Consider the following 18,325-nt stretch of genomic DNA (forward strand, 5'->3'; position numbering starts at 1 on the left):
CGCCAAGGTGTAGATAGGATTATCATATCGGAAGCTTGGCTAGCGAAGATGAAGTGCTGTGTAAATGAAGTTTTGCTTTGCTTTTCTGTTGAGAGTATTTTTTTTACAAACTTTACTGATACCTAGACAGAATCAAAGGGTATGCATTTCGTTTGGTTAGAAAGTGCCTGTTGTTTAGATCACTAAATTTATGCGATGGTATCATGTGTGCAGAGTATTTACGTAATGTTGGGGATTGAGAGTGTTATTGCTAAAAACGTACCCACATATTTTTTATGATTTTCAGAAATCAGGAGAAGATGCAGATTTCATTGAAATTTTCAAGTAAGTTGTATGTCTTTGAACCTAGGTTTTAGATCTACTTGACTCAGGACTAGACAATTTGTGTGACGGTCTTCTGTCCATCCTTCAATACTTGATTATTTGCCTTAAATGATTCATATTTGTGTAGAGTGTGTAACTAACTCCCTCTACATTTGACAAATGATTCATATTTGTGTAGAGTGTGTAACTAACTCCCTCTACATTTGATAAATGATACATATTTGTGTAGAGTGTGTAACTAACTCCCTGTACATTTGATAAATGATTCATATTTGTGTAGAGTATAGTATAGTTGCGTGTACAACTGATACATGATTTACATTTCTACAGTTCCTGCAAACTTGTTATGTGATTTACTGGAAGTAGACTGCATATAAATGTATGGAATCCACTAAACATCACAATAGAGCATCACTTTAGTGAAAAAGAAAGTGAGGTTCCAGTGCAGATTGATCATACATTATACATTGTCCCCTTTGCTCAGTCCACTGGTCACTACCAATGTAAACTAACTAAATGTCCTGTTGGTGGATTTTTACGCGATGTTTTGCTTCATTGTCAATCCTCTTGCATGTTATAGAGTCTGATGATGGAATTTAATCATCCTTGATTAATAAATATGCCACTTCATAGTCATTCCAGTTATGTCCTACATATATTTCAACTATTACAGTACAGTTCTTATCTAAAATATGTCTTGTAGAATGCATATGCTTTTTATGAAACTTACAGGACGACATAAATCTGAATCGATCTATAATCATCTGATTTGTCAAATGTTGTAAATATATTTATGTGTTTTCAGCGATGATCCAGCTAACGTTAGTGAGCAGCCTAGTGTTGTAACAACACACAACAACACCAGTACTGTAGACCAACCTCTCAACACTGGTGCAATGTACAGTAATGTACCCACAGTTCCAACTATCAGACAACAGGATAATGTCGTGGCCATGTTTCCCAACTGAGGGAATAGCGAGCATGCTGGTATAGTAGCAATAGTATAACGTACCAGTGAAGAACATGGTGCTGGATCAAGAAACACTGAACATCATAATGATGTAACCGGACATCCCAATATTGGTGATCTGCATCATACTGTAATGACAAATTACAGGTCTTCTTGTTTAGTTGACAACATGGCTGTGATTTTGGAAGAAGTGTAAGATGTTTAAAAAAAATATTTTTCGGAAAGATCCAATTATGAGATGCCATGTTGTATGGTTGCTGTATGCATTCATGCTTAGAAAAAAATCGATCAATAGTCTTTGATCAAAGTATATGAAAAACAACATTTCCTTCTTGAGGCCAATCTGTGCCTTTTCAGCGATACACTACTTTATATGAGATAGTGGAAATTATTTTGTCTAGATGAGTCATAATAACGCATAATAAGATACAGCTAACTCTAATTAGTTCATTTTACATGCTGGACTATGTATTTTTGTGCCAAGTGACCTGTTTATATTTCCATCTGCAAAAAGGTAACTATTTTCTTAATATTAAAGACTGGTTTAACACAAACACACGCACACCGATAAGCACCGATTGCTAACATATCTATTAACTAGTTAATCTTGTTGGATATCTTCTGCTTTGTTATCCAAGTAAAATATATTAATTCATGTATATAGCTTGGCTTCAGTTACATGTTTACAGTGGGTATCTTTATTTCTCACTGACACATGCACATGAATGAGTGTTTGCCCTTTGAATTAGGAAAGTTAGATACAACTGACAAATTTTAAGATTCTTAGAATCCGTTGCTTTTCTTTTCTCTTGTTTCAGTATATATTGACGCCTTCTTAGTTTACAAAATTCCACCTCAATTCAGTAATTTAAGTACCTTGACTTCCTCTTTTTTGTTGCCACAGCAAGGACATTTATGACCCAGTAGCTGTCTTGCGCTATTTTCAAAAATATGTAATGACTGGAAGACAATTAGACCAAACATCATTAACAGAACCGCTGGAGGGTGAAACCCAACCCATCTATGTGTCGCGGATGAATATGTTTGCGAAAGGAATGGAGGAGATCTTGGAAGCACCCAACCTTCTGGTACCACTTGAGGTGACATTTTATGGAGAAGAGGCTTCCGACCTAGGGGGACGAAGGAAGGAGTTCCTCACTCATATGATGCAAGAGATAATAAAAGAAGAATGTAGACTTTTTGAAATGACTGAGGAGGGTGCATACACATTGAAAGATGACTCCGGTGGACTTGAAAGGAAATACTATTTTGGTGCAGGACTAGTTTGTGGTAAGTGTTATATTTTCGTTACTTGCTGTAGATTTAATTTTTACTATGCTGGTCATAATTCGGCTATCAATGGACAACATATTTGCAATGTGAAAATTAGGCAGAGCACAATATGCTTTCATGTTAATTTTTGTGGTTAATAGCTTTGGTCTGCAATTTGGTAAGCAATCGATAAAGCAAATCGTTTGTCGCGTAAATTAATGGTATAGGTCTTTCATTCTGTTATTGAACGAAAGTATACTCTCTCTCTCTCTCTTGACATAAAAAGCGATCCTAACTGTTTTAGCAAAAATATTTCTGACATTCTTTAACTCCTATACCTCAGTTTCAGTTTACACGACATTGTTGCAGGAATGGCCAATACATTGCTATTTTTGGCGTGCACTCATGTGTCACGCGTATTTCAACACCTAGTAAGATGTGATTGCGATGACCTACATTTCTTGCTTAACAGGCTTTGCCTCGTTTCTGGAGTTAATAATCGTGAAACAGAAAAATGATTCATTTGGTTTAAATATATCTTTCATTCAATATCACACCCGCGTCATCTTTGGTTTTCTAAAGTACCCATTCTATTCTTGTTAACAATATTTTTAGGTTTGTCACTGATGCAGAACGGGCCTCTACCATGTTTCCTAACAGAAGAAAACTTGGAAACGCTCCTGTCCCAAAACTTAACACCAGTCCAGGCATAATTTAGAGATGGCTTAAATCGGCTTGGTTTTGTTGATGTAAACACAAATGAGTATCTAAACTTTCCCAAACCTGCAGCTGTAACTAGGACCTATAAAACTCTTGTAACCTGTTATCATTATACACTAAAAATCTTGGCAGTGATTTTGGGACCACAATATACAATATAGCTTGTTTATTAAATAAAGATTGTAAACATTGTTAATGTTATTTTAAAAGCATAAGTTTATCATGTATTAGATTATGTGAATATCAGCTAATCTCATCAAGCTTTATAAATTTAGTACCCCTCATATTTTCCAATTCTTGAGAGGTAAACTGAACATGCGCATAACTAGATAAGAATCAGACTGATAATAAAGTCTTATGTGCAAATAGAAGTTATGGTACAAAGCCCATTTTGTTATTGCAACCTTGCCAATGAAACAGTTTGGGTCAATTACAACTATTTTATGTATTGAAATGTTACTTTTCAGTTAATTCGCCGAAAGCCGTGTATTAAATATCTCTTCAGGCCTTCTGCAAGGTCAACTTTAACACAGAGAAAATTGATCCATGTCCTAAAACCAGTATTCTCAGATATCGGATCTAACAGAAGATTAAAGGAGGATGGTACATATAAAAAATTCATAGCATACCTTAAAGAAGTTTCAGGTAAATATATAACATCTGTAAAGATAACAAGAAAGAGGTAGTTCTGATTTCATAGATTATAGATATACATTTATCAAAATGAAATATGTGGTAAATGTTTTTCGTTTGCGCCATGATTATAATTGAACTAGTTTCTTAAAGATTATTATTAATATAATGATATTACATGTTTACTCCTGAATTACTCCATACTATCTAAATTGTATCTGTGTTCAGTCCGTTGTACCTATGTTGTGTTAGATTAGCATGATTAGTAGGACTCCAATATATACACATTTTGAGAGACGTTCGATGCGAAAGGTTTATATAACCTCTAAAGAGTGGTGGACATTTTCTTCTTTTACATTCACATTTCTACGACTTATTGTTAAACAATATGTTCAGTCCTTCTTTGTGGCAGCTAGCTAGGTTTGCATAAACGATAAACACACACACACACACACACACACACAGAGATATATATATATATATATATATATATATATATATATATATATATATATATATATATATATATATATATATCCTTTTCTATGTTAATACCGGTTATATCTCATTGTGTAGTATAAAAAACGTGACATTTCCATTTCAGCGAGCTTCACATGTTCAAATATAAAATATATTGCTTTTTGTTTCACATGAAATATATTCGGCATTAACACATGAAAACAACATTTTAATTTTATTAAATAACAAACTTACTGTTATGTTTATTGTATGAAACCTACTCCTGAACAGAATGCTAGAAGAATCACTCTTCAGCACGCAACCACCATCCCCTATTTTTGTATTCACCGCACTGTGAACGGCATTCAGTATCAGCGAGCGGCTATTGGTACATCAGCACATTCAAAACTGGAATTCACTCCGATTAGTCTATATCTTTGGCCTTGTGATGAAACATTTATGACTATTTGGCATCCATTTCACTATACTGCAAGTTTTCTCTTTTAAATTTTCATTTTGTATTCAAGGGAAGTAAATTAGTTGTTAAATTTTACAAAACTTGCTGGTTTTCGCGTTGTTGTGTCACTTGGTTTAAGACCAGATATATATATATATATATATATATATATATATATATATATATATATATATATATATATATATATATATATATAATTCTATTGCTTTTTATAGGTGGTAGAAGAGGAACGGAGAAAGCCAAAGTTACACTGGAGAAAATTTTACAGTTTGTGACGGCATCTGCAGAGATACCAATTTTAGGATGTTACATGCCACCCAAGATTGAATTTTTTGATGATGGAAGTATGCTTCCTAGAAGTTCTACTTGCATAAATGTCCTTTATTTACCTTTGGGACATTTACCAGATGATGCCGCATTATTTTCCTTTTTTGACTATGCATTTCTGAACGAATACTTCGGAAAAATGTAATCTGACATTTTTCACCTCAGTCAAAATCTGCTTGGAGATAGGGAATGGAAAAAAAAGCAATTTATTTGTTTGATTTTACTAGCATTGAATATTTGTTTTATCATAAACTTCACAGAGATGATGACTATGACTTGATAATATATCACTGGGCGTTAGCCAATATATATATATATATATATATATATATATATATATATATATATATATGTGTGTGTGTGTGTGTGTGTGTGTGTGTGTGTGGTGTGTATGTATGTGGGTGGGTGCAGTTTAGTCTATTATTTGCATATTATCAGTGTCATCTATATAAAGCGATAATGATTTTAATTCATTAGGATAGCACAAACTTCATAAAATAAGACTTTCACAATGCATCACAATTTCATGCACACCTAGAAATAAGATTTTCTTATCAATATTATTTGGTAAATGAATGATGTTGTTACATTATCATCAGTGGCGTAGCTATCTCACCACGGACCACACATACAACTTTTTGCATCGCCACCCCCGCCCCACTGTCACTTTAAATGATTTTTTTCTGTTTGGGCCGTACCCAAAACACTTCCGGGCCCCACAGCACGGCTGTACCTGCTACTAAGGTAGTTACGCCACTGATTATCATGGTACAATCGAATACTATGTATTGCCTACTTATATGAAATCCTGGCAAATGAAAATATGAAAATCTAAAATTTGGCTGACTAAGAAATAAGAACATCATGTCAAATCAAATTTATTAATGTTATTAAAGAAATATAACAGATATTTCGTTACTTACATATATTTATCAATAGTATTTCGTAGAATTTTGTTTTGACCAATGTTTACACAATTATACATACTGAATGCCGTTCAAAGCAGGTTTCGATAAGGTACCGTCTCAAGAAAGTGTAAACAGCGGAAATGAGATACATATAAGACTATTGCAAAATTTCAAAATAAAACATTGTTACGATTCTGTGGTCTGAAAGTAATGAGTCGAATGTAGCAACACCGTCAAGTTTTGTACAATTTACAAATAATTTAGTTCTGTAAGTTATGAAAAGAAACTTTAAGAGGAATTTATAGTATTATGAATTAAATCGAAAATAACACTGTGAAGTGTCGAAGTTTGAATTGCAGTGAACTTTGAAGTTGAATGTATTGGTCATTAATATTTTATCGCGTTTAAGCCAGAAAAGTGTTTGTGAGGGATCACTTCGACCTTTCTTCGTTCATCTCCGCCCATGTCAGTGTAAACTTCAAAGGGACAGCATTCCAACTAAGTGAAATTGACCGGGCTATCTTAACACGGTCCTTACAAAGTAAACATTTGAGCTACCAACCCTAACCGCTTGGTAGGAACCTATGTCCACTTATCATTTTTCAAAGGGAAATAGTTACGCACCGTCGTTCACAGATTCCGACCTGTCTAAACCTGATGAAAGGAATTATTTCTTTGGGAAAAAATAGGGACCACTGCCTACGATTGGGCAGAATAAATTAAGGCGTACACTTTAGAAGCAATCAGACTTTAAAGTGACGACCTTAGTCAAATTAATAAGTCTGAAATTTCCTGAAAGAGGAGTCTAGACTTCGGAGGAGGCCTAAAGACAATATTGCTCTCCTTGTTAAACAAGAAAAGGACCAGGAGACCGTCTTGCAAAAGAAAGACAGGTTTTAATGCTCGGAAGCGTATGATCTGAAAGAGAACATCAACAAGGTACGCAATTTTAGTTTCACGTAATATTCTATTATTTGATTATTTGTTTTATACAAATGTGTTTTCTATGATTAGGTTTCCATATATGTATCGTTTATTCAATTTCATGGAAAGTGTTGATGCTAGAATTGTTATGCGATTTAATTTTTATTCATTTTCATGGAAAGTGTTTATGCTAGAATTGTTATTCAATTTACCTTTTAATTTTACAGTTATTAGTTCATTGGTAAAATTGATTGCATACGATCCAAATGTTCATATATGTAGGATTTCAAAGGATTATTTGGAATAACTTCCTTTGTTTGTTAGGACGATACTTACCTAATTATATCTGATTTTGTAATGTTTGAATAATCTGGTAGGTTAAGGCTTGCTGCGAGTTACAATTTGTGAATTTCATGCAATATCAATCGAACATGTACTTGCATATGTAAAAGAATACGGCAATATTCGATAGACGCTCGCGTGGTAATTTAAGACCTGCTACTGGAAGCAAGGTCACTGTCCTACCATACTAAGTCAGAATTTACACAGTGTGTGGATAGCCAACATGCTCTGAGTAACGTGAGGGAATTTTATGTACGTCTACAGAGTGGGGTATACAGAAGTTTAGGGGTAATTATGTCCTTTAAGGAACATCTTTATGGGATAGAGACTGGACAGTCTGAAGACTGAAGTCTGAGGAAAAGAATGACAAAGTCAGAATAAAAGGACCAGTAAGTCCATGAATGGCCAAAGCACACAGCTTAGCGAGGATGAACTAGGAGACGTGGATATACGGTCAAGATAAGAAGGTGGTGATGCAAATCAGTCGTGGACATTGCGCTCTTTTCACCTTTTGTTATGATGATGAAATAAATACAAATTGGACGCGCCTGTTTAATTCTATTGATATAATATAACTTGAATTGGAATTGGCGTTATTAATTTGTTCTAATTAAATGTGTTATTTTCTTGTCAAAGGGGGCTCGTATTGCTTTATTTCTTCCAGGTATTCTCGCTCAGTTCTCTGTTGAAATTATATTCTCCTTTCACTCCCGCCGGGCTATAATATCGAGGGAGGTCATACTCTAGATAACTCCAGCCAAATCCAATTAACCACCCCTCTTACTAAGAGGGAAACGTTACAAATACTAAACATTATACTCCAAGTCCAAAAGAATAAGGTGTTTCATATGAATTCCATATCCTGAATGTGCTGATGTACTAACATTATTAATGTATAACAATGGCATTGTCTAGAACTCTTTTGAATGAATTCACAATAATAACAATAATCACGGAATAATATTTTAGTGAAAAGTCAATGAGCTCTTTGTAATTTTGATGAGTAATCCAACTCTCAAATTATATCGAAACAAAACATTAAATATATCTGCAGAATAACATTAAATAAGAACATAGAAAAATCGGAATGAATTCATTGTTCAATTCCTATACCTTGTATACACTTTAAGGCTCTACGTTGCATTAATTTCCTATTCGATTTAGATCTATCTATCAACACCTCCCATTTCACATGTTTCACAATACCTCTCACTGCGACATAACTCATCAGGCTTAATCATCAAATGTGAAATTACCCCAAACTTATAAACAGGTTCATTATTAAGATTGATTTTGAAATGAGTCAACACATATTAATGTACCTTCATTGCAATCTTAAGTAATGCACCAAAAAGGAAAAAACAATAAATACGTAACAATATAGGCATAATTTAATGTGAGACGGGCATAGCAATATATATATATATATATATATATATATATATATATATATATATATATATATATATATATATATATTATACCTCTCCCTCGATAACTCGTACACAACAGGGTCCACAAACATAGACCGCATTATAAGCGAGGGCGCGAGTTACCGAGGTACCTCCACAAATTGAAAATTCGCTTTGACATCGAGAAAACAGAAGGGGGGGGGGGGCGTTAGGGAATTGCACTGTTTACTGACTGAATCCTCATTTTACAATCACGTCGATAACAATTTTTAATAACGCGCTTTTCTAATGAAGTTGTTCGTTATTTTGTATACATAACATTTATTTTAAAAATGTCCAACTTGTAAAAGATCGTTCTAACTAGTTTCAACAACCATCACATGTACGCGAAAAATCTGTGTAACACGTCAATGCTTTTTATTTTATTGATGAGTCTAATTCCCATAGTGGTGTTTAATAGTATCCTGCCAAATCGGGAGTCCACAGAGCAGGGAACTAGACTAAATGTTGATATACCCCAAACAAGAATCCTTTATTAAAAAACAAAAACAAAAAACGCGACATTTATTTCGTGAAACGATCTTCTATGTCGAAACTCATTTTTTGCATTGTTCAATTAGTACAATATTGATGTCGTGATTTCATTGGAAGTATTAATGAAACTTCTTATCATCCTTGAGGATATCTCTAAGTGCCAGTTCAAAACTTCTCTGAAACTCGCTTGCCCACAATGGTCCGTATCTGTGAAACAAGCTTTTTATTTTAAGAAGTATTCATTTCGCTTGGCTGCATTGCTATCTTTGATAACAGTTATGAAAGAGTCTGTTAATTTAAGGTAGTTTATGTTACATACACGATAACATTTATAACAGTGTTCGATTATTCAAATGAAGCGAGTTCACACGACATACGACCGGGATCACTAGATTTTAAGTTTATAAGATTTTTGTGCCTTTTAACTTTTCTTTAATTCCACCTCCTTTGTTTGATTCAAAAGACATATTTAACGTGATAATACAAAGGAGGTCAGCTTTTCGTTCAATGCAACAATACAACAAATACTTCCACAAGTCAGTTATCAAAACACGGCCGGCACTTAATTAGGTTCTCGGAGAAACGCGCGCGGACATAGCTGCTAAGAAAGATTGACGCATTTTACGTTTAGTTACAAGAGGACACATTGCATTTATGATGATTACACTTAAAAGAAACTAAAAGATAGAACTAGAACACAACTTTCAGTTGATAAATAAATTATTTAATTTGTATTTATTTATTAAAGTACTGCCTTCACTCGGTGTAAGTGACATTTTCATTGATTGAAATTAACTTAGACAAAAATCAGGGTACATATAATCGATCATGGAGGATAACAAATATACACCAAACAGAACGGAAAGTGCTATCCCTGAATTACACAGAAAAATGCTTGATAATACTGAAGAATTTGTATAAATACGAATAAATACAGGTAAGATGCATACTCTGCGGAGATTTCAGTTGAATTAAATCAAAAGCATGTTCTATTACCGCTTATTGGATTTTTATAATACAAAAACTATCAACACTATTAATTAGATTTTAGTACAATCGGACATACCTATTAGGAGTAGATTTGATACTCAGATTTCAGTTGACGAAGTCTTGCGCAAGTTATTCATTTATTATTTTAAGCATAGAGCTGTATTGGATCACAGTCTATTTAATAAGGAACAAAGATTATGTTATTAATACATTTGTAATCTTACAAATAGGGAGTTAAGATGAATTTAATTACAAATGGAGGAATGAAAGAAAGTTGTCACTGATGACAAGATACTGCTTTGAGCAATTGCAGAAAGTAAAATCGCCCCATATAATCAACGGAAATGTAATAGAGTACATGATTTATCGACTTCAAACTTCCAAAACCTCATCAACAGAATCTAAAGCATGCAAATATGGTTCAATGTCAGAAAGGTCAGCTACGTGAATTCCACGCATTTTGGCATTGAAAGAATGCAACTGTTCTTCATTAAGTAGCTCTGTTGATGGCACGTCGATATTGTCTTCATCACTTGGCTCAGGTAACGGTGCATCTGGATCCATTCCATACTCTGGTAGAGCGTCCTAAATGAAGAAAATAATACTAATAATAATTTTGTCTGCAATGTATTCATTCATTTTTTATAGTTTAAAAAAAATTATTCGAAGACACAATTAAGTTTGGCTCTTAAGAAATGAATTCGTTTAAGAGAATGAGCTACGGTGGCACAGTTCTAACTTCCAAATATCACCAATAAATGTTAGGCTAAGAGAATAGCATATACTGTCTTGCAGAACCGGCAATAAACAAATTTGTAATTTGGTCTCTGCATGGTAAACTCATGAAAGTTTTCCGTGCTAAAAGAAGTTGTTCCTCGATATTGGACAAACAGTTTTCTGAAATTCTAAAAATTTTGTCGAATACTGTCTGTTAAGTTATATAAAGCAGAAATGTTACAATCAGATGTCCTTTAAATGCTATTTATATTGACATGCATGGAATTTTGCTTTATATTGTTATTGTAATGTTTCGCTGATTGTAAATTTGGTATGTTTTATGAGCTTGATAGAATATATTTCGAAAATACAGGTACTTTCTACTTAACGAAGTAGCACACTGTGAAGTTGTAGTCATTTGTTATGACTTTCGTAATCACATACACTGCTAATTAGATGCACACACACACACACACACACACACACACACACACACACACACACAGAGACATTGATAAAATAATGGTAGGTATTTTAAGGAACGTGGAGATTGTATAGTGCCCAGTTTCAAATCTCCTCAGTCTTTCTGGTTTCTTTCTTTACCAATAGGCCACATTGCTTAAAACGAGACAAGCTTCTCGCCTGATCTAATTCTTCGAAGTATTCGTTAGCAATTACTTGATTCTCGTTAAATATACGCTGCAGTCCAAGTATAAATAGCTGGCAGGGAGTCTTGTTGTTCTCAGTTCTCAATTTATGATTGTTCCATGAATTCATAAACTGGAATAGTCTGTCGTTTATCACATTTCTGTACACATAATGCAAGCAGAAGACATGTTTCTCCGAATCTGGATCAAAAAAGCCTTTGACTTCCAATGATACGAAAAGCTCATAAAATAAAGAAAGCACAGCATTATACACATCACGCCATAGCCTCTCTATCCTCGAATTATGGACACTTTTTCCAGTTAGAAAACTTCCCCTATTAAGGTCCCGAGGAGGGTGTGAGAGCATGTACTGAGCAACTTCACGGTTTTCTACACCTATGTCCCCTCTCACTCGGGAAGGAAGGCCCCATTTGGAAACGGCTTCAGTGAAATGGTTTAAAACTGTTGAAGCTCTATTATCACAGTTGCAAGCTAGGTAGACAATAAGTCTTGTGAAACCATCGATGCATCCGTGTATTACAAAATGCCATCTGCAGAATAGATGTATATCGCTTTCCACGTTATATGAGACAAGAAAATGTATTGCTTTCCTGCAAGAGATGGATATAACAATGATAACACCGCGCGTATTATTATCTAATATAAAGTAGATCACTGACACATTGCTTGATCTCTCACTCTCGAATGTCGTCCATCATACCTTACACTCCACATACATAAGTGTTAAATGTAAACTCCCGTTATTAAGATATTTGAAAGTAGCTAAGAAATGCATTATAACTGAAGAAAATCTCCAAGTGTTCCTATAAAGTTTGCTAAGCAATTGAATGTCAACACATTCTTGATTCATTCTTATTAAACATTGTATTGCTCAGATATTTGTAAGATTCATAGTTATTGGTGTCATATCTTAATTAAACATGAATACTAAATGACCAAATAACTTATTGATGTCATATGAATATCAAACCCAGTTTCCTCAAAAATATGAAATAATATTTCTCTCTTGTCTTTATATTTATAACCAATGCAGGCAAAATGTTTTTCGGCCTCTGCTTTGTTTACACAAATGGAGTAATATTTAGCATCTCTTGGAATAATAGCTGTGAGACAACCGCGAGTTTCAACTGTACAAATGTTTGAAGCTGTTTCTGTTACAAGCTTATTAATATTTATCTCCCAAACATGTTCAAATCCTAAATATCTGATTAAGCTTGTTAGAATCTTGCACTATATAGTCGTGTCACTGTTTTGTGTTTTCATGTGCACGTTTGTATGCAAGGGAGTCCTTTGGGTGTTCCGATAGATGTACCCGGTATTATGTGTTCAACATTGCATATGAGATGGAAATACTCCGCTAACTCGATGCTGCTAAACGTTTTAATGTCCAAAACAAAATGTCAAAATCCTAATAAATAGTTAGTCATAAACATTCATGACATTTAACCTCTTTACATCAATCAGAGTCGATTATGTAAAATTTCATGATCGTAAGTTGTAATAGGTTGAAAAATAGAGTTTATAAATTTAGCCCCCTACCTTCGCATTTGTCTGCGATGGCTACTTTTTACTTCGACAAAAATATTCAAGCTTACCAGAGCATTAAACAATTATTATGTTCTTCTAACCTCAGTACAATTAATTTTATTTTAATTGCCAATTATTGATAAGTTTACCAACTACATGAAATATTACTTCAAATTGTGTTAGTGTTAAAGAGTTAGACACCGTTTCCGTCGGTATTTTGCAAGCCATTACTTTTAGATGCATATATTATCAAATCATCTGGGCACATTAAGCAATTAATATGAATATCATATAACACGACAAGATCACATGAGGAACAAAACATGTCTGAGAGATTATTTGTATATGCGTTATTTCATCAACTTGACCCACTACTATATGTCATTTCCAACATGATAGACTTATAAAACTCGGGAAAATAAGTACCAAATTTACCCTTATCTAATCATCATCAACGTACAAGATCAACATGTATTAAATATCGTTAATAATACTTACATTAACAAGTAACTAACTGCCATTGATGGATCTGATGTTATGATGTCCTTGCCGAATTTTCATGTTATACGTCCGAACTATTTAAGAGAAGTGATTTAATTTTTTATGCTGTAAATTTTTTCCTTCCAATAAAATGTGTTCAGAATTGAAAGGTTTTATCTTGGAGATACTAAGATATAGAAAATATGGAGTAAAATTATGTGTCTTTTAATTTTAGGATTTCGGAGCCTAGGAAATTAAATTAACAAAACTTTGGGTACTGAGAATTAGAGATTACACACAACTTTATTGTTAGCACATGTAATATAACTGAGTGGAACACTACCGTATCAGTTTGTGATTGCCATCCATATGCCACAAGGCAAGAGGGGACGGAACTGAATAAACCCTTCGCTGTATACACCGTAACTGCCTCAATTGTTGTCCAACCGGATCTACAGTTCTAACTGCTCTCCTTATTCTCTCTCTCTTTGTACATGGATACCTTGTGAAATGAGATGACCTTCGATTGCCTTTAAACCTAAAGAAACAAGTATTTAAAACATGACTACAAGCATTGAATTCATAAAAAAAAAATTATCTATTTTTTTGCAGATATAACATTTACAGTCGGTACCATTCCAGGATAAAATTAAGGATCTAAATGAATTAAAATGTGATTGGTCTCTTGGGTGATTCGGTAGCTCATTCCACAGAATGACAGTTGCATACATAAACTATTTGTTTGCCATACAATGAGGTTTTCATTGTTGGGGCAATTAACATAATTCACTATCTAAAATTGTATTTATAAACAAATATTTATTATATTCTTAAAACATATAAAATTATCCAAACATTGGGAAGTGCACACTTATTCAGAATTTGAAAGTCTCTAAAGTCATGATCTAAGTTGCACACTTTCAGGGTTGTCAGTTTTGCCTTAAGAGTTAATGATAAATGCTTGAGTAAATAATCATACTCACACCTATACGACGCTTTTGTTGTTGTATTTTTCAAGCTTAGTAGTGTTCAGGTCGCTGCAGAAGTAGCAGGCCACTGGACTGAATTTGAAATGTGATAGGATAAATGTATGCAAGATCGCTTGTTTGTTGAATCTGATTAACTTCGGACCAATACTTTCAAGACAGTTAAATGCCTTTAAGCTTTCCCACAAAGATTTCGTTTTACATGCAAATCGAACGGCACTTGTTAGTCTACGACAATCACCGGCAGTTAAACGATATCGGCACAGTTTATGAAAGCAATGATCATGTTTTCATCTGTTTAAATACCATTCTTGTTGCAAATAAAAATGAGAGCTTTTAACACACGTCAGTTATTATCTACAGTTTGAGCCCCATGCCGAAATATCTTTTAGTCGGCGCTTGGGCTATGTTGGGCAAAGTCGCTGTACGAAAAAATGACCAGGAGTCACTACAAAGTTAGAGTCGTTAATTGATCTTTAAAAACAGTTGCTGAAAAGCAAAGCCCCATCCCCAATAAAAATTTCAAAACTGATATAACAATATACACATCAATGAACATAAATAACAACTATTTTACTGTACACAGAAAAGTCATTTAGTTGAAGAAAAAGAACTCTTACCTGAACGAGGAAAGTTGTTGATTATTGAATGCACCATCGATATTAGCTCATTATCACTTATATCACTGAATCGTATCCCATGAGTCAAGCGGAAGTTTGCTAGTCTCCGCTCTACAGTTCTCCTGCTTACCCCAAGCAAACTTGCCATATCTCCTGATGTAATGTAATTTTCTGGAGAAAAATTAATACAGACGTGATTACAAATAATTTTCCAAATCACGAGAAAGATTTTCCATATAAAGGTTTATGTTATGTGGATATAATAGAGAGAATATAAATCGGTTAGTAATGTGTAAAACACAAAATTTCAGCGTATAAAAATTATTAACAGTCACTATAGACACATTTTAATTATATGTGTATGATAAATACAAAATTTGCACCAGGAAGACGTTTTGAGCCCGAGCGAGATCACGATGGTTCAAAATCATTTTGAGTTCTTGGGCAAACGTGTGCAAACATCATAAGGTATATAGTATAGTTATTCTTACACGATGAAGTCTTAGCCACTTAACTTGTATTCCAAATACCCAACGAATGAAGTTTCAAACAGGAAAAGAAAATAATAATGTTCAAACTGCACGTGTAATTCTGATGCATGAAAACAGATGACGTCAATAAACAGACATGAGGTCAAAGCACGCTGAGATTGCCCAATCACGTGTGACGTTTTATAAAGTGATGCAAACACCATATGAATATAAACTGTCAGACAGATTCTTTTTAAAATAATGTTTTACAGCATTTGGTAATAAAAATATTATTTAATTAAAATGAAAATAAAAGCAATGGTTATTTTGAGACACATAGGATATATGTTTCTAATAATATCCTATCTTTTTCTACTTTCTACTTGAGAAAAATTTTGCGTTATGAAATAATTTAATTAATTTTGAAAAAAATGCATTACATGACTGTATATATATATATATATATATATATATATATATATATATATATATATATATATATATATATATATATATGTATATATATATATATATATATATATATATATGTATATATATATATATATATATATATATATATATATATATATATATATATATATATATATATATATATCATGTGGAATAAAGAATCATGCAAACAAACCAAAGAAAACACAATTTCTCTTCTAATGTACGGTGGTAAAAGTATCGATTGTAGAATAGCATGTGAAGTCTTTGACAGTACTATATATTAAATTTCAATACATGGTTCTTTAAGGACTAAAATATTCGTACATGCTCCCATTTATTTGCAAACCTGCCAACACACACACACACACACACACACACAAACCGATGTTAAAACGAAAATGCATCAAGGATATAAAAAAAATTCACAAAACTTAGTCATTTAATTCATAATTTCTAACCTGATTGTCACCAAAGAGTGCCATGCACTGTCATTTTGTTGGCGTTTCGAATCAAACGGGAGTTTTGTAAGTAACATAGTCGCCATATTTGCATAGGCAAGTCTATGTTTTTAAGCAACAGGGGTAATGTAGTTCACCGTCTTTGATAATTTAAGTAATTCCGGAAATATTTGGTGTTACATGTCTCTAGCATGTGTATACAAGAGTTGTCCTTTTTATTTGCTCAGTTTGGTCACGAAATATTAAACATAGACATTTTTAATGAAATGGACTGTTCTATAAACCAGAAAAGGTCAGTGAGCAATCTGTCGCTTGTTTATATCGAGAGCGTCCGTTTGATTTGAAATGCCAATAGGTCCGCAGTGTTAGGGAACTATTATCAACTGTAAGTTAGAAATTATAAATCAGTGAATGAAATTACTTAATTTCGTGCATCTTTATGTTCTTGATACTTTTTTATTGCAAAATTTGTAACGGGGTACAAACAAACGGGGTGGTGTGCGAATAATATACTCAGTGGCATTACCTAACTGATGTTTACCATTTATCATTTCCTAAGTGTTATTGCATAAACAGCTTAAATCCCGATACCTTATAATATTCAGGATAACGAAATCATTTAGCCAGACGGACAGATAATGATACTCAAGAAAGAATGTCATGTCTTACAATATTGAAAACAATCAACGCTTAAAAATGACACCTCTATGATTTGCTTGCATACGGAAGCATTATCAAATATTGTGCATGAACATCAGAAAAATAAAGAAGTTGGAAGCAGTAAACACTGCTTATGTGTTAGGGGATAACAATGGAACATGTAAATATAATATACAGCATGTTAGTGTGTCAGTTGAGTTAAGAAATTACCGATGAAAAATTGTAGTTGTTCCTTTCTTATGTCATAAAGAGGTCTGCCCCTATGCCCAGTATAGACTTGCGAGGCCCTGTACCGGTGGTCTTCGCTGACTGGCATAGAATTGATATCGGTTTTGTCAAGGATACTACGAGCTTGTCCACGTAGCTCAATCAACAGGCACTGATACATCCTGCAGGGAGTCCTCCATTAAAATCTCAATTCCACGTACCTGAGTCCTTATAATGTTCTCTGCTTCCATCCTATTTGACATGCGCTCTTTACACTTTCTCAATTCTTCCATGATAAAGTTTACTAACGACACCAATCCTTTTGAGCCAGAATACATTTTTGTGGTAACATATCATCAGAGTGAAATGGAATTCAAAAGTACCCCATTATCAAGAATGGCAAAACTTTCTTTAGTGTCGATTGCGTTCATTTGTCATTTCAGGCAATGGAATTGTGTTGATTTGAAGAGGCAATGAACTGAAGTGATAAATGTTTCAATAGTTATAAAATCACACATTCATCGCAAGTAGTGAAGCTATTACATGTGGATAAATTAGTAGAAAAGAAATACAACTGGGAAAAATAACACTGAATCTAAAATTGCGGTCTCAAACATATATATAAAATAGCATACACAATACAGCACCACTACGTATAGCAGATACTGACACCTAGGTGACCTCTAGCAAAGGTCACAAAAAAATACAAGGGATGGAACTTCGAACAAGGTGAAAAAAAACCAGGATTGGACGAACAACCATTTAGATAACACTAAGGAAACATAA

General features: G+C 33.6%; 1 protein-coding gene across 1 annotated transcript; it reads right to left on the minus strand.

Moving 5' to 3' along the window:
• Positions 1-10,925: 10,925 nt before the first annotated feature.
• On the minus strand, positions 10,926-17,832 carry LOC149775813 (uncharacterized). The gene is made up of 4 exons (XM_089943521.1): positions 17,761-17,832; positions 15,422-15,462; positions 14,029-14,223; positions 10,926-12,208 (listed from the first exon to the last, which is right to left on the minus strand). The coding sequence occupies exons 1-4, from the start codon at positions 17,830-17,832 to the stop codon at positions 11,578-11,580; spliced, it is 939 nt and encodes a 312-aa protein (XP_089799647.1). The 3' UTR covers positions 10,926-11,577.
• Positions 17,833-18,325: the final 493 nt, after the last annotated feature.

Source organism: Sinohyriopsis cumingii, chromosome 19 (assembly GCF_028554795.1).
Source record: "Sinohyriopsis cumingii isolate HCF-2022 chromosome 19, ASM2855479v2, whole genome shotgun sequence".
NCBI classification, from domain to species: domain Eukaryota; kingdom Metazoa; phylum Mollusca; class Bivalvia; order Unionida; family Unionidae; genus Sinohyriopsis; species Sinohyriopsis cumingii.

Excerpts from the sequence above, each read along its gene's own strand:
- LOC149775813 (XM_089943521.1), bottom strand. The coding sequence starts at position 17,832 with ATGGAAGAATTGAGAAAGTGTAAAGAGCGCATGTCAAATAGGATGGAA. Across the intron at positions 14,224-15,421 it reads ATATGGCAAGTTTGCTTGGG|GTTTAAAGGCAATCGAAGGT; the intron begins GTAAGCAGGAGA and ends TTGTTTCTTTAG. Across the intron at positions 12,209-14,028 it reads GGCAATCACAAACTGATACG|ATGGCATTTTGTAATACACG; the intron begins GTAGTGTTCCAC and ends TCTATTCTGCAG.